General features: G+C 40.8%; 1 protein-coding gene across 1 annotated transcript; it reads left to right on the top strand.

Annotated features, from left to right (window-relative positions):
• Positions 1-3476: 3476 nt before the first annotated feature.
• Positions 3477-9364, top strand: LOC140628127 (odorant-binding protein-like). The gene is made up of 6 exons (XM_072817117.1): positions 3477-3554; positions 4036-4175; positions 7303-7373; positions 7874-7984; positions 8843-8944; positions 9342-9364. The coding sequence occupies exons 1-6, from the start codon at positions 3477-3479 to the stop codon at positions 9362-9364; spliced, it is 525 nt and encodes a 174-aa protein (XP_072673218.1).
• Positions 9365-15177: the final 5813 nt, after the last annotated feature.

Here is a 15177-nt window from a genome sequence, read left to right as displayed (position 1 = left end):
GGAATACGCGGGCTGCAGAAGCCATATTTTCCGACGGGCCAATATCACTAGAATGCAATAATTTATCACTTAAGATCGACAACCAAACACAGGACCTTTCACATTTGTCTGAAAGGATAAACGACATAAGAACCTGGCTATCAAACCACGAACGTGGAGCGTATGCTGAAAATAACAAAATCCTGATGAAAGAATTCAATGAAGCCCCAAAGAAAAGGAGAGTCCTCTCATGTTCAGTGGACTGGAAGACTCAAAATAGTAGAGCTATTTCCTCATCAAATGGCTGTTTAGATTCCACACAAGTAGTCTTCTGTGGAATTGTCAGCAGGGACTTTGGCTCATCGAGACAAGTTTATCTTACACTTTATAGAGGAAGCCAAAGATCTAGACTAGATAGAGAGCAATGCTGAAAAGGAAGGATGAAGTTGGAGGACTCATGCAACCTATGCTTAGACTTTTCTGTAAAGCTACACCAAGTAGTAGAATATGCTATTGTGGTAAATAGGCCTACACATCAATGGATAGAAGAGGAAATCTAACAATACGCTCACAGAAAATATACCCAAGTGTTACAGAGAAAGCGATTAAAGGAAAAAATAACAGACTTTTCAACAAATTCAGATAGAGGGATTGGAGAAAAACATTACATCTGAATGCAAACCTTACACCTTATGGAAAAGTCAAGTCAGTTTCATCATCTTTACGAGTTTTGAATTCGCATGCAGTACATCTGAAACTAATATTATATGTGAACTGTGTTTCACCTAAATTGTTTTTCAGGATACAACACAATAAACTCCATATAGATCATAAATATGGTAGTCAAGCAAAATTACATCACATTTTTAAAAAGATTTTATTTATTTATTCACAAACACACACACACACAGAGGCAGAGACACAGGCAGAGGGAAAAGCAGGCTCCATGCTGGGAGCCTGACATGGGACTTGATCCTTGAACCCCAGGATCATGCCTGGGCCATAGGCAGGCACTAAACCGCTGAGTCACCCAGGGATCCCCTGCATCACTTTTTATAAGGAAATGTGGAGGAAAACCTTAGGACAGAAGTCATTCAAAGAGATTGCAGAATCAACACCAAAAAATGACAATTTAAAATAGATTCCTCAAATGATCCATCAAAAAAAAAAAAAGTACTATAAGCAACAGGCTTTAGAAAATATTTGCCCATCCCACAGTGACAAGGACATGTATCCTGAGTGTGTAAAGAATTCTCTAAACTCAACAATAGGTAAACAACCAAGAAAACGCAATCAGAAAGGGGGCAAATTACTCCAATATACATTTCATCAATACAAATGCTGTAGGAGATAGGCCAATCACCACTACACACCTAGTAGAATGACTAAAACAACAAATACCGATAACATTTAAACCCGGGGAACAAGCATCAACCCGGGTAGAAATCTAAACTGAAACAGCCACTCTGAAGATTAATCTAGCAGTTTCTGGGTATTTAAGCCAAAACATATTATATATTCTAGCAATCGTACTCTTGTAAGTTTGTCCCCTTAAGGGGAAAAGGGGACACTTGAGTTTACACGTAAGAAAGAGTGCGATCTTGCCATTTGCAACAGTGTGGATGGAGGGAGAGGGTATTACGCTAAGTGAAATAAGTCAGAGAAGGACACATATCATACAGTTTCATTTTATTTTTTAAATTTATTATTAATTGATTGATTTTTTTGGAGCTCAATTTGTCAACATATAGCATATCACCCAGTGCTCATCTCAAGTGCCCCCCTCAGTGCCCTTCACCCAGTCACCACAACCCCCAGCAAACCTCCCTTTTCATTACCTCTTGTTTTCTTCCCAGAATCTAAAATAGAAATGTATGAACAAACAAACCCAAAGCAAGAAAAGGCCCATAAACACAGCAACCAAACTGGTGGTTGCCTGAGAGGAGGGGTTGGGGGATGTGCAAAACGGGAGAAGAGGAGTGGGAGGCACAGGCTTCCAGTTACGGCATGAACACGTTCGAGGGCGAACACGTGTCATGTCAGAATAACCCACGTGTAGGATTTCATAAGTTGAGGAAATAAATTAAAAAAAAATAGTACAAGGAAGTATCTTCTTTTAGTCTCTGGTTCAGTATAACATGATTTAAGGTATCCTTGCAATACCAGAATTTAATCTAAGGGCACCTGGGTGGCTCAGTGATTGACCATCTGCCATTGGTTCTGGGCATGATCCCAGGGTCCTGGGAGAAGTCTTGTATCGGGCTCACAGAAGGGGCCTGCTTTTCCCTCTGCTTATTTCTCTACCTCTGTGTCTCACGTGAATAGATAAATAAATAATCTCTAAAAAGTAATCTAAATACTTTTATTAGGTTTTATGGCTTGTGGTTTTAAAGTGAGAGAAATGTCTCTAAAGAAGCCCAAAGTTGCACATGTGCGTTCCTCTAAGATTTATTATCATTTTGTTTTTTGTCCTTAGCTCTTCCAATCACCTTGAAGATACTTGGGGGCATAATTTGAGCTAGAATCTACTTTTAAAAATATCCTATTCCATGACTGACCAATTCTTACCCCACAGCCCACTCATCATATTCCATAAATGACCAAATGTGAGCAGAGGATTGCAAGATCCATGTTGTTTTCTTATCTTATTTGATTTTTTTCTTATTTCATTTCCATAACCTGTAAGGATGAGGGGCAAGTTCGTTCAATGTTGACTAAACTGACCATGGTAAGAGTTTCCTAAAAGACTCGTGTTTTATCGACCGATTCCCTGGTTTTATTAAAAGGTGTTAAGGACAAGGTAAGACCTCATTTCTCCAAACTAAGCACTTTCCTACGTGCTTTCCATAGATACATAATTACCTGATGTTCATTATAAGTTCAGAGGGACAGACATGCTCAGGATACTGCACACCTTGGTCACTAAAAAAACACCACGGTGGTGTCACCCCCAGCTCACGACTTCAGTGACTTGGAAAGACAGGGCGACCAGATGTCTGCATATTTGCATCTTTGCATTTGCATTTATGTGTTTCCACGTGCCAATGCCCACATGTAGGTCTCCCCATCTTTCTCCAAGTAATAGGGAGCAGTTGTGCTGGGGCAGGAAGGTCATCTCCCTGAAACTCATTCAAGAAAAAGTGACGGTGATGTTTGGTTTTTCCAAGACTGACTGAGAAATGTATCCACGTGACAGGAGATATGCAGGCTTGAGCCAAACAAGACTCGAGGCGGACGAGCTTCTAAATGTCGTTTCTAGAGATACAGGAAAGAGGTACAATATGTCCCGGGTCTGAGACATCCTTGGGATACATCGCAGCCAACCAGGATGTTTATGTTCAGGGTTGCACAATGATCTCGTGTGAAGAATGACAAGAAGTCAAACATTGCCACATCCATAGACATATAGTATATAAAGTGATGAAAACTGAGAATCTCGTCAACAGGTAACCCAACTCTGAGCTTCTGCAGAGGAGGAATCGAGAGGCGCTGGAGACATGAAGATCCTACTGTTGTGTCTTGCACTCGTTTTGGCTTCTGATGCCCAGCTACCCCTTCCTAATGTACTGACACAGGTATTGTGAACACGCTGAGCTGATAAGGTGGTCTTTATGTGTGTGTACGTGTGTCTGGTTTCTGTGGGGAGGGGAGTTTATATGTATATCCAAATGTATGTACTCCAACGTTAGCCGTCTACTTGAAACTCAGAATGCCTCTGTTAATCGTGTCTTTACATATTTCTACTGGATGTGTTCCCTGTGGTCTAGTAATTGCACATTTCTACATTTCTCCTGTAGTATAGGAGAGAATGTGCATCAGCCAATGAGCTGTTGGGGTGGAGGCCTTGCAGTCGATAAGCATGGTTATGCTATTTTAGGAATACGTCGATTTGTGGTTTTGCTGTTGGCTTGGGTTTTCACAGTATTATATAAATTGTGTGTTGTTCAATAAAGATACTCTGTGCTGATGCAAAAGAGAAAGGAGAGCCATGATGGCCGATGTTGGAGAAAATGAAAAGAAACTGAGGAAAGTTACTGATGGGAACTTTGCTTTTAGGTTTCAGGACCATGGAAGACGTTGTACATATCATCCAACAACCTTGACAAGATTGGCAAGAATGGCCCGTTTAGGATTTATATGAGAGGTATCAATGTGGACATACCAAGACTCAAAATGTCATTCAATTTTTACGTCAAGTAAGTAAAAATAACATAGACTAAAATTGCCTGTAAGTGCTTGGCCCTCAGGGGGCATCTGATTCCAGGTTTGCAGTGAAATGTCAGGAGTGAAAGGGTGTGATGGTCTGAGTTCTTTATCAAGTTAGTACACCTTGTTGTTTAAAGACATGGTTCTCATGCTTCTGTGACCATAGGGTTCCTGACTTTGGCTTTAACAGTCTACCCTAAAAACTCACAAGTAGTAATTTTTAATCATTATTACATTGCTAAATTCACCAGAGCCTTTGTTGCTTCAAGTTATTCATTAAGAGACCACTCTACTGTAGGCATGTATTAAGAACTCAGAAAACTAAGAGAAGATGAGGAAACTTCTTTGTTCTTGTTGAGCTTCATTGGTCAAAACAGAGCCCGATAGAGATCTGTAAACTAGTCTCAACACTATACATGAGAGTGAAGACGGGGTGGAATGAGAGCAGCCAAAAAAGGCCAACGACTGCATGCGGTGAGTTCAAAGAACACTGGCACAGGGCAGGTGTAGGGTGCTTCTGAAGGTGGACTGGGATGTTCAAACAAAGGAGCAAGGGGACAGACGTTGGCACCCAGATCAATGGAAAGGGCCTGAAATCAACGAGAAAATTTGAGCACCTGCACACATTTCTCTCTGTGACTCTGTCTCAGACATGGACACACATCCTTGAAAGTTACTGGTACATTGGAGGTAACCGTAAGCACATACTTTGACGACTCCATCTGCAAATACCAATCATTTCATCCCAACGTTTAAGTTTCCTCAGAAGGTCCCGAGAAGTATACAATGAAGCAAGAGGGATCACTTAATTCAAAGAAATGGAGAGCGTCCAGAACCACCACATCTTGCAAACAGATCCACCGCCCATAAGATTAAAACCTGTATTTACCTTGGAGGTGGAGAGTTAAGTCTTACTTTTTACTGTTTGCTGTCCTTTCAATCCTGATAGAACTGCGCTGCTGACCGGTGCTAGCTTAGGAGTTCAAAAAGGAGGCAGTATAGAGAAACAGGAAAGTTTGCAAGGCGGAGGGGGACTCAAGCAGAAAACAAGATGTGAAGGAAGTATTGCATGCCTGGGCAAACCTACTGGCTGGAGGACTGATGCCAGGAAAGGCTTGAAAATAAGGAGAGAAAGTTATTCGTCTGTCAGGTTGGGGGAGACACGGGAATAAAAGGGAGGATGATGTTTCTAATGATATATATCAAAAACCATGCCTTAGAAGGAACGGAATGAAGTCCGTGTCTGAGGATCGCAGTTGTAAAGCTGTAAGTGGGCTCCAAGATGTCACACACAGTAGAGACAGACTGTGAGGAATGAAAAACCGAAAAGGATGAGCATTAAGACATTACAATAAGAGGGTTATGTTTGGAGGGATGCAGTTATAAAAGTACACATGTAACTGATGACGTATAAAACATGTAATTTTGTTTAATAATCTGTAATAATTATATACACGCCTGCAGTAGAGCCAGCATTCCATTAATAATACTCGAAGGCTTCCCAAAGTTAGTGATGGAAGAATCTGCTGTATATGATACATAATGAGTATAATAACGTGTGCAATGTTAGGTGGTTGTCGAATTGATTATGATAATACATAGGACCCTGGGTGTCTATGTCACATATGCAGAAAATCAAATCACGCACACATCCTGTCTCAACAGATACATAAAGGATTGTCTACAATATACAACACGGTTGGTTATAGGTCATATATGCAGATAATCAAATTAAACAGACCCTATTCCAAAAGATAAATCTGTTAGGATTTATTTATGTATTTATGTATTTATTTATTTATTTAACAAACACCTTATCATCTTTTTGGTCCTGTTTACAGTTTTTGTGTCCGTCTGCATTTTGTGACTGCGTGTAGCCTCTGCTTCTGCAAGGCTTCCTGAAGCGCAGTGTACACATGATTCCGGGCTTGCACGTGAAGGATATTTCACTCATTTCTCACATATGTGGGCACGTACCGACGTTTTGAGGCAACACGTGAAACATTTCTATTTGCGCTTAAAGCCTCCTTCTTCCCTCTGCATTAACTGTCCACCCATGCGGCCACGCAGAGAACACCTGACGTGCTTTTCGTCCGCTGCTCCAGAACTTCACACAGAGGAAGCACACACCCTGCTTTTACTTTCCTCCTGCTCTCTTTGCTGCCCATGGGGTTTTTAATATTTATCGCCACGGCTCCCCATACACGGTAATTTTTGCCATTGCCAAGTGAAAGTACTCCGTACAGTAACAGTGTGTCCGTGGTACCAAGTGAAAGTACTTGTACTTCGTACAAATAACAGTGTGCACGTGGATAATTTTTCCACTTTGGGGTTATTTTGAATCAGTCTGATAGGAATAGCTGTGCGGGAATGTTTGGGTTGACGTGGATTTGCAGATCCCTTGGGTTGTATGCAACTGCTGCATCACAGTACAGGGGCACCTTAACCACAGGAAACTTAAACTGTTTGCTAACTGACAGCGCCTTTTGGATTATCGCCCGTAATAAAGCAGATATTCAATGGCAACATGGTCTTTCTCAACCCTCCTATTGACATTGTCTGTGATTTTATCCAGTGCTGTGAAAGGGAAATGGGATGTCACTGTGGTTTTACTTTGCACGTCCCTAAGGACCCTTGCTCGGACCACGGTTTCCTGTGGCCATCTTCTGTGACATATCTGCTCAAGAAATTGCCGCATTTTAGTTGGATTGTTTCCTCTTTTATTATTTGTGCTGTATGCATTCTTCCTATTTTTCCAAATATACGTTTTCGTCATATATACTCACAGAGACATGAAAAAAGGTTTATTATGTGTGTGACATATATATAATTGTTGTATGTAATGTACAAAAAGTTTCCATATATAACAAATGTGTATCACATATATTCATCTATTCCTGTATGCGTCTCTATATCAGACCAGTAGGTAGGCAAAGACATCCTTGTGAGGTGATATTTGATCCTGGAAAACCTGTTTCTTTTCTTTCCAATATTACACTGTGTATAGGCACTCGGTGATGCCTAATGCAGGGCCTTGTAGGATTGAAACAAAGAAAATGTTAACCACGGAACAAAGTTGGTTTTCATCCATCCACTTGAAGATTTTTTGTTTTTAAGGGTTGACGGAGAGTGCGTTGAAAACTCTGTTGGGGCATCAATAGGACGAGACAATCTTATCAAGGCTGAATGTAAGTACAAGTGTTTTACTACCAGTGTCTTTTTAAATAACATTGTCACTTTCTTTACTCTCACATGACCTTTCCATTTGCCTGAATCATCAATGTTCTCTTGTTTAATTTTCTCCACTTTGTAACCCTTTTTAACCTAGATTTGGACATGGCGAATTTAAGGGAGAGAAACAGGTCTTGGGGAACTAGGCATTGTAACCAGATAATATAACTAGAGAGAGTTGTCTCAAATTGTAACTAGAAAACATTTTAGCAACACTGGGAGGTGTGAAATGGCTTAGTACACGTGTGAAATATTTAATTGCACGAAGGCAATGTGCCCCCTATGCTCCTTGATATGATTGTCACGTTCACTGAGCTGTTGAGGGGACGTAGACACCAATACAAGAATGTGGTGACAGTATGCTAACTACACCTTGCGAAAGCCAATCTCAATAAATTAACCAATGCAATATATAAATTTTGTCTAGACTATACATATATATTTTTGTCTCTTACAGATAATGGTGGCAATTATTTCCGAATTATTGATATGACCCCAAATGCCCTCATAGGCTATGATGTCAATGTGGATAGCAAAGGGAAAATTACAAAACTGGCTTCATTGGTTGGTATGTATTACGGCTGACAATTGTCGTGGCCATACAACACATCCACTGTTGGCATTTTCATTGAGAAAGTCAGTACATATGCACATTACTAATTAATCTGCAAAAAAACCTAAGTCTCTAGGTGCCCTACGTCAAGGATCCTGCAATTACTCTAAAACACAAATGTGGAAACAAGGGCTGGTAGCTGTGGGAGCTCTTAAATCACCAGACATTTAACAACAAGTCACAATTATTAAAATTGAAAATTAAAAGAAATTGAGTTTATTAGAAATAGTTTCCTAACAGGTCAACAAATTTCAAGTCTCGACTACACACTCACTGAGATGGGTGCCGTGGCCTCTGGGACAGTAGGTGTCAATTTGGAAACAGGCATCTGAGAACTGTGGTTTTAATGAAAAACAAACAAACCAACTAAGCTGTCTCCCATACGGGAGACATTACCATTACATCCCATTACCATGGGAGACATGGCTGCTATTGGTCTGGAGGGTGAGAACGGTCCTTCCAATTGCTTTGGGTCCAGAAGCAACGTGCATGTCAGATCTAGATTCTGAGGCACAGGCCGAGGTGCAGTCGATTGGATTTCTTGCTGGATTGGGTCCAAGATTCATGGAGTTCCTACTGCGTCCCTGGAGTTCTGCTGCTGATGCTGGACAGTGCATGGCTGTGCAGTTGGACAGGGTTTCACGGCTCTTACCCACCAAGTCAGGCAGCTGACATTGCCACAAGGGCAATATATGGTCATTGTTTGAGACTCCATGAAGGACTAGATTTCCCCATAAGTGATTCTCCTTCTGTATTTAGAAATTCTTGGGGTTTCTAATGGGCATTTTCCACTTTATGCATGCTGATTTCCAGGCAGAGGAGCTCATGTTAATGAGGAGGACATTGCAAAGTTCAAGAAGCTGAGTAGAGAAAAGGGTATTCCAGAAGAAAATATTATATACTTAGGCGATACTGGTAATGTGACTCCCGATATATATTTTCTTGAATCTATCCTTCACTCGATACATAGCTCTGCTCAGGAAAAAAAAAACTCAATTTCACCTTTCTCTTTCATGAATGATCTTGTGTAAAACCTACTATTGAAAAGAAGAAATCATGGGGCACCTGGGTGGCTTGGGTGGTGAAGCTTCCGATTCTTGATTATGGATCAGGTCATCACTTCTGGGTTGTGGTTGGAGCTCTGCATCGGATGTCATACTTCTGCCTCACCCTCTCATCCTCTTCCTCCTTGCTCTCTAAAATATTTTTGAAAAAATTTAAATTAAAAAATAGAAGAAATTCTTACAAACTTTGGGAAATGGTCGTGATTGGTTCTTCCTTTTTTCACCTTTTGTATTTGTTTTGTTCCCAGACAACTGTCCCAACCATGAATAACAACAGTAACACCAACTCCCCCTAAATATTGTAAGTAACAATGACCTGTCGTGAGTACTGCTATGTCAACTAACCCAATCGTTTTCCGTAGAGAACATTTTCCGTTACAAGAGCTCATTCTGTTTACATTGAGTCTGTTGAGGTTGCATATCAGATGGCGTGATAGATGTTAAAAAGCAGTTACAGGGTCAATGCAGCATCATGCAGGTCATGCCAATGATAGTCATTCAGAGACAAGCAGTGGAGACAGAAGTTGGCAGGGATGACCGAAAAAAGTTGGAGAGCCTCTACCCATGTGGTGTACCACATGCCTTTAGGCATATTCTCCTGCAGAAGGTGATTTCCTTACAAGGTGATTTTTGAACTTTCTAAAGTCAGGTGAGCCACAAACCACGATGATGGTATAGCCCCAAAGGGCGCCCTGTGTCTCTGCTCTTGGGAAGCAATGGAGGATACAAGAGCAATTGGGGACATTAGCTTCCAGGCCACATATAACATCTTGAAGCCACAAAGCTTTTGGAATTGGAAAAGCAGAGTGTGAGTCCATCAAGAGTCCTATAAAATCATTTTTGATGGGCCATCTCCATGAGCATGCATTCTGAAATTATCCAGGTCCTGGCAGGGATCTTTATCATGAAAGGTCCCATCCAATGTACATCCACAAAAAAAAAATTCTCATGGTTCTTCCTATATTGTAGGGATGGAGCGTCTGAAGTTTCCTCGGACCGTGTTTGCTGGGTTAACTTGAACCCTTGACATTATACACCTTGAGGCCCACTGTCGTAGGCTATTATACGGTCAACTCACTTGAACCTTCTGTCCTGTTTCCCTCCCTCTAGCTGTGTCACGTGTCGTCTTCCTCATGGAATCAGATCAACAGTAGGAAGAAAGCACTCCTTATTTCTACTCGGCATCATCTCTCTTTCTTCATAAACATGTTTCCTTTTGCCATTTCATCTCTCTCGCTATCATTCAGATCCTGTTTGGTGTTACTGGATTTCATGTGATTAAATAAGTTGACTAAACATGTGTTCTCTATCTGTGTTTTTGTGCAGATAGTCACTTATTTATAAATACCCAAATATCCACTTTCAATATAACTATCCAGGAATGTATGGCCATGATAGGATCAATATCCCATCAGGGACAGTTTACATTAGGACTAAAGTGCTATAGAGGTGTCATGAAGAGAGGGAGAAAGAGATCTAACCCATCAGGAGAAAGAGGAAATTCTGATGGATATATTTACTTATAGGGATGAGGCAATCTGGTCAAGAAAATGTTCCCTAGATGCCTCTTATCCACCACAAGGGAAGGGCATGGGTGCCCATCACTGAGATTTATACTGAGACTGTCCTCCACGACATGAGTCATAATCCAGGGGAAATGCGACTCTCACAACACCATCACCTATGATCCTGATGAGAAGAACTGAGATTTCTTTACAATAAGATTGTCAGTCATCCAAGGTGGGGCAGCAGCTGAGACCTGGTCAATGGCTAGGGTCATGAAGTCGATGTGATACTTGCAGAAACAGTCAGACTGAGGGCTCAGTTGGGAGGCTGCTAACCTAGCACATGAGATCTAAGATGTGCCATTCCATTCAGCTTCCCAGAGCAAATGGCCATTCCGACTGCAATAGGCAAACTCATTGATCAGCTATCTGTGACACATAGGTGTTCAGCATTGAAGAGATTAGCAGTCTGGATGCAAAACTTGTTCTGAAGGCTGAGCCAGAGTTCAGAGATCTACTCTAGGCCCCAGGAACCTAAAATTAGATTTAAACAATTTTAAATAGAATAAATAGTGTTTTTACTTACAGAGGCATAGCCTCCAAATGGGCTGCAGTTTACACACGTTGAAAACTTCAGTAAAGAATATTATTCTGTCTTTTGTTGGAAGTCAGAAACATGCGAAGGGCAATGTTTCATTTGTGCTTCTTGAATAAAAGAAGTGTATGCATTTGGAGTTCTGACTCTGGTCACAAGAGTGTGGAAATGCTGGGGAGTGAACTAGATCAATGAATCCTCAACCTCGTGGGCGTGTTGAAACATGGGCCCTGGCAATAATGTGTTTAAAAACCTGTGAACTATAACACACATACCTATATACCATCGTGTGTGCATGTAATATATACACATACATTTTAAGTCATTAAAATTACAGAAATCATGCAAGAATAAAAGTCAGCATTTTTTGGCCTAATTTCTTTCTCTCTTTCATGAATGTCTGTTGTAAGACCGATGTTAATCATGAAAGTGGGTTTGTCTCCACAGACTTTATAGAAATATATAATCACAGAAAAGTATTAAAGTTTTGCCAACCATTTAACACTTTGGATGAAATGGGTACATTTCTTGAAACACAGGTTACCAAAGTTGACACAAGAGGAAGAAGAATCCTTCCATAGTCCTTCATCTACTAGAGAAACTGGATTTGCCCTCATAATATTTTCCATAAAGAAGCTGCTTTTCCAGAGGATTTCAATAGGAAAGCCTTTCAAACACACAAAGAACAGAAGGTCATTGAATTTAGAGAAATTTTTCAGAAAGACAAAAAGAAGACTCTTGTCCTACTCATCCTATGAGGTCAGCATAACTGAAATCCCCAAAGTTCACAGACTTCCAATAGATACATGAACATATGAGTTCATATTAAAATATCTCCCGGGATGCCTGGGTGGCTCAGCCAGTTAAGCTTTATATACATGTTTTTGGCTCAGGTCATAATCTCAAAGTTGTGAAATTGAGCCCTGTGATGGGCTTCTGTGCTCACGGGGAATCTCCTTGAGGTTCCCCCCTCCCTCTTCTCCCCACCCCACCACCATCTAAAGATAAATAAATTACTATTTCAAAAAAAATATTTCCCATCCCAACTTACACCTTTACGTCCCCTAGCCAGTACTGGATACTCTCATGAGATCGGTATAAATTCTGCGTAACACATACACACGCATTGTCATGAATACACACAGATAGTAACATACTTGAGTGCAGGCTTTGTTTTACAAAACATGAGAAAATACAAACAGTATCCTACTTATGTTTTTCTACCCAGGGAATAATGATTTTAGATATGATCCATATGTTGATTCACTGAGATCTAATTTATCATTTTTAATGTCTTCCATTTTCCATTTTTTAAAAAGATCTTATTCTTGAGAAAGAGAGAAGAGAAAGAGGCAGAGACACAGGCAGAGGGAGAAGCAGGCTCCATGCAGGGAGCCCCATGTGGGACTCGATCCCGGGACTCCAGGATCAAGCCCTGGGCCAAATTCAGACGCTAAAGTGCTGAGCCACCCAGGGGTCCCTCCATTTTCCATTTTGACTGTGTCCTAGTCACCAGAATGTTAAATTTACCTTTAAATCTTTTAATGTTACAAAGAACAAAGCAGTGAACAATTTTTATATGTATAAATAATAAAACTTTCTTAAATGGAAAGGCCTTACCAATGTGAATGCACACTGGAATTGTGATGCACACTACCAAGTTAACCTCTCAAAACACCATTGCATGTTGCATTGTGAGTTCCCAGCATGTTCTTCCCACAGATCATCATTGAACTCACTCTTCCAACTACCATCAGAGCTTTGCTCAAAACCCTTTCCTAGGATCTAGTGTGTCCTTCCCAAAGTGGATTCTAATATACTTTATATGCCAACTGGGCATAAAAATTTCTTCATCCTAGAACCTAGGAACAGGTTACGTATTTGGCCATCACTGCTTAGTTTATGTGTTCTGTGTACTTTCGCCAGAGGATAACTCACTGGATCATGACCGGAGTCTGCTGACGCTTGCTGAGTTGTGAGGTTTGGGCTGTTGTTGGCACAGCACAGACACCGATCAATATTTATGTACTGAACACACTCAAACACTGGATAGGAGGAATCTTCTAGAAGACACATTCTTCATAATGCAAACTTGGAGAAACATTTATAATACGGGGGTGCCGAGGTGGCTCAGTTGGTTAAGCTTTGGATTCTTGGTTTTGGCTCAGGTCATGAGCTCTGAGTTGTGGGATGAAGCCCAGCATTTGGGCTCCATGCTCAGCACTGAATCTGCTAGTCCTTCTGCCTATGCTCCTCCTCCTGCTCACTCTCTTTCTCTCAAATAAATAATTTCTTTAAAAAATGTTTATAATATTTTGGATTATACTATGTTTTTTAGTATGTTACTGTAAGGCAACAAAAAAATTAAGTCACTTTACAGATAACTAACCACTCCTGTTCTGAAACTGAGTGCATACAACTTGAGAAGAGCTAGGATGTGACTCACTGCTGCTCATATTTGCTTTTGGTTTGAAAATGGCAATAGGTAATAAACACCAATACCTCAGGCATGGGGAGGGTGGATGAACCCAATTCCTGTCTAGCTGACATGAAACATTCTGATGACAGACTATGTCCAAAGCCTGACTGATTAAGATATCATAACAGGAGTTAAGTGTCCATCATTTAGTAAAACAAACACACACAGTGAAATTAGGACAAATAACAAACAGAAATCCAGTGAAAACCACCCACAAAAGAATGTAAAAGCATAAGTAAACAGCATAAAAAGACAATGAGGACCTTTCTTTCTGGAAGCTGTCCTCTCTGAAATTTATAGGCTGTCATTCCAGTCATGTCCATGTCTATTTGTATGCTTAAATTTTCCAGAAGCTTCCAGAAGGATTAGAAAGGTCTTAGAATATGTCACATTTTTAAAAAAAAGTTTATTTAAGTAATTTCTACATCCAACATGGGACTTGAACTCACAACCCTACGATCAAGACTTGCATGCTCTTCCAACTGAGCCAGCCAGGTGCCCCAGATTTTTTAAATATGTCTCTTTTTCTTTCCAAATGGATGACTCTGAAGGATTCTTGAAGGTATATTCCTGTGTCTTTTTTTAAAGATTCTATTTATTTATTTGAAAGACAGCACACAGCCTGGAAGGGTGGGGCAGGGGGAGAAGCAGACTTCCCTCATGCAGGGCTCCATCCCAGGATCCTGGGTCATGACCTGAGCTAAAGGCAGCTGCCTCACTGACAGAGTCACCCAGATGCCCATATTCCCATGTGTTTTATTGAACCTGGTATCTTTTTTCTTTTCTTTTTTTCTTTATTTTTAATAATAAATTTATTTTTTATTGGTGTTCAATTTGCCAACATACAGAATAACACCCAGTGCTCATCCCATCAAGTGCCCCCCTCAGTGCCCGTCACCCATTCACCCCCACCCCCCGCCCTCCTCCCCTTCCACCACCCGTAGTTCGACTCCCAGAGTTAGGAGTCTTTATGTTCTGTCTCCCTTTCTGATATTTCCTACCCATTTCTTCTCCCTTCCCTTCTATTCCCTTTCACTATTATTTATATTCCCCAAATGAATGAGAACATATGTTTGTCCTTCTCCGATTGACTTACTTCACTCAGCATAATACCCTCCAGTTCCATCCACGTCGAAGCAAATGGTGGGTATTTGTCGTTTCTAATGGCTGAGGAATATTCCATTGTATACATACACCACATCTTCTTTATCCATTCATCTTTCGATGGACACCGAGGCTCCTTCCACAGTTTGGCTACTGTGGACATTGTTGCTATAAACATCAGGGAGCAGGTGTCCCGACGTTTCACTGCATCTGCATCTTTGGGGTAAATCCCCAGCAGTGCAATTGCTGGGTCATAGGGCAGGTCTATTTTTAACTCTTTGAGGAACCTCCACACAGTTTTCCAGAGTGGCTGCACCATTTCACATTCCCACCGACTGTGCAAGAGGTGAACCTGGTATCTTTATATTTCCCTTTATCTGTCTCTGATTCAACTAGTTGCA

This window comes from Canis lupus, chromosome X, assembly GCF_048164855.1.
Source record: "Canis lupus baileyi chromosome X, mCanLup2.hap1, whole genome shotgun sequence".
NCBI classification, from domain to species: Eukaryota; Metazoa; Chordata; class Mammalia; order Carnivora; family Canidae; genus Canis; species Canis lupus.
The sequence above is the reverse complement of the archived record's forward strand: the minus strand, read 5'-3'. Positions and strand labels throughout refer to the sequence as shown.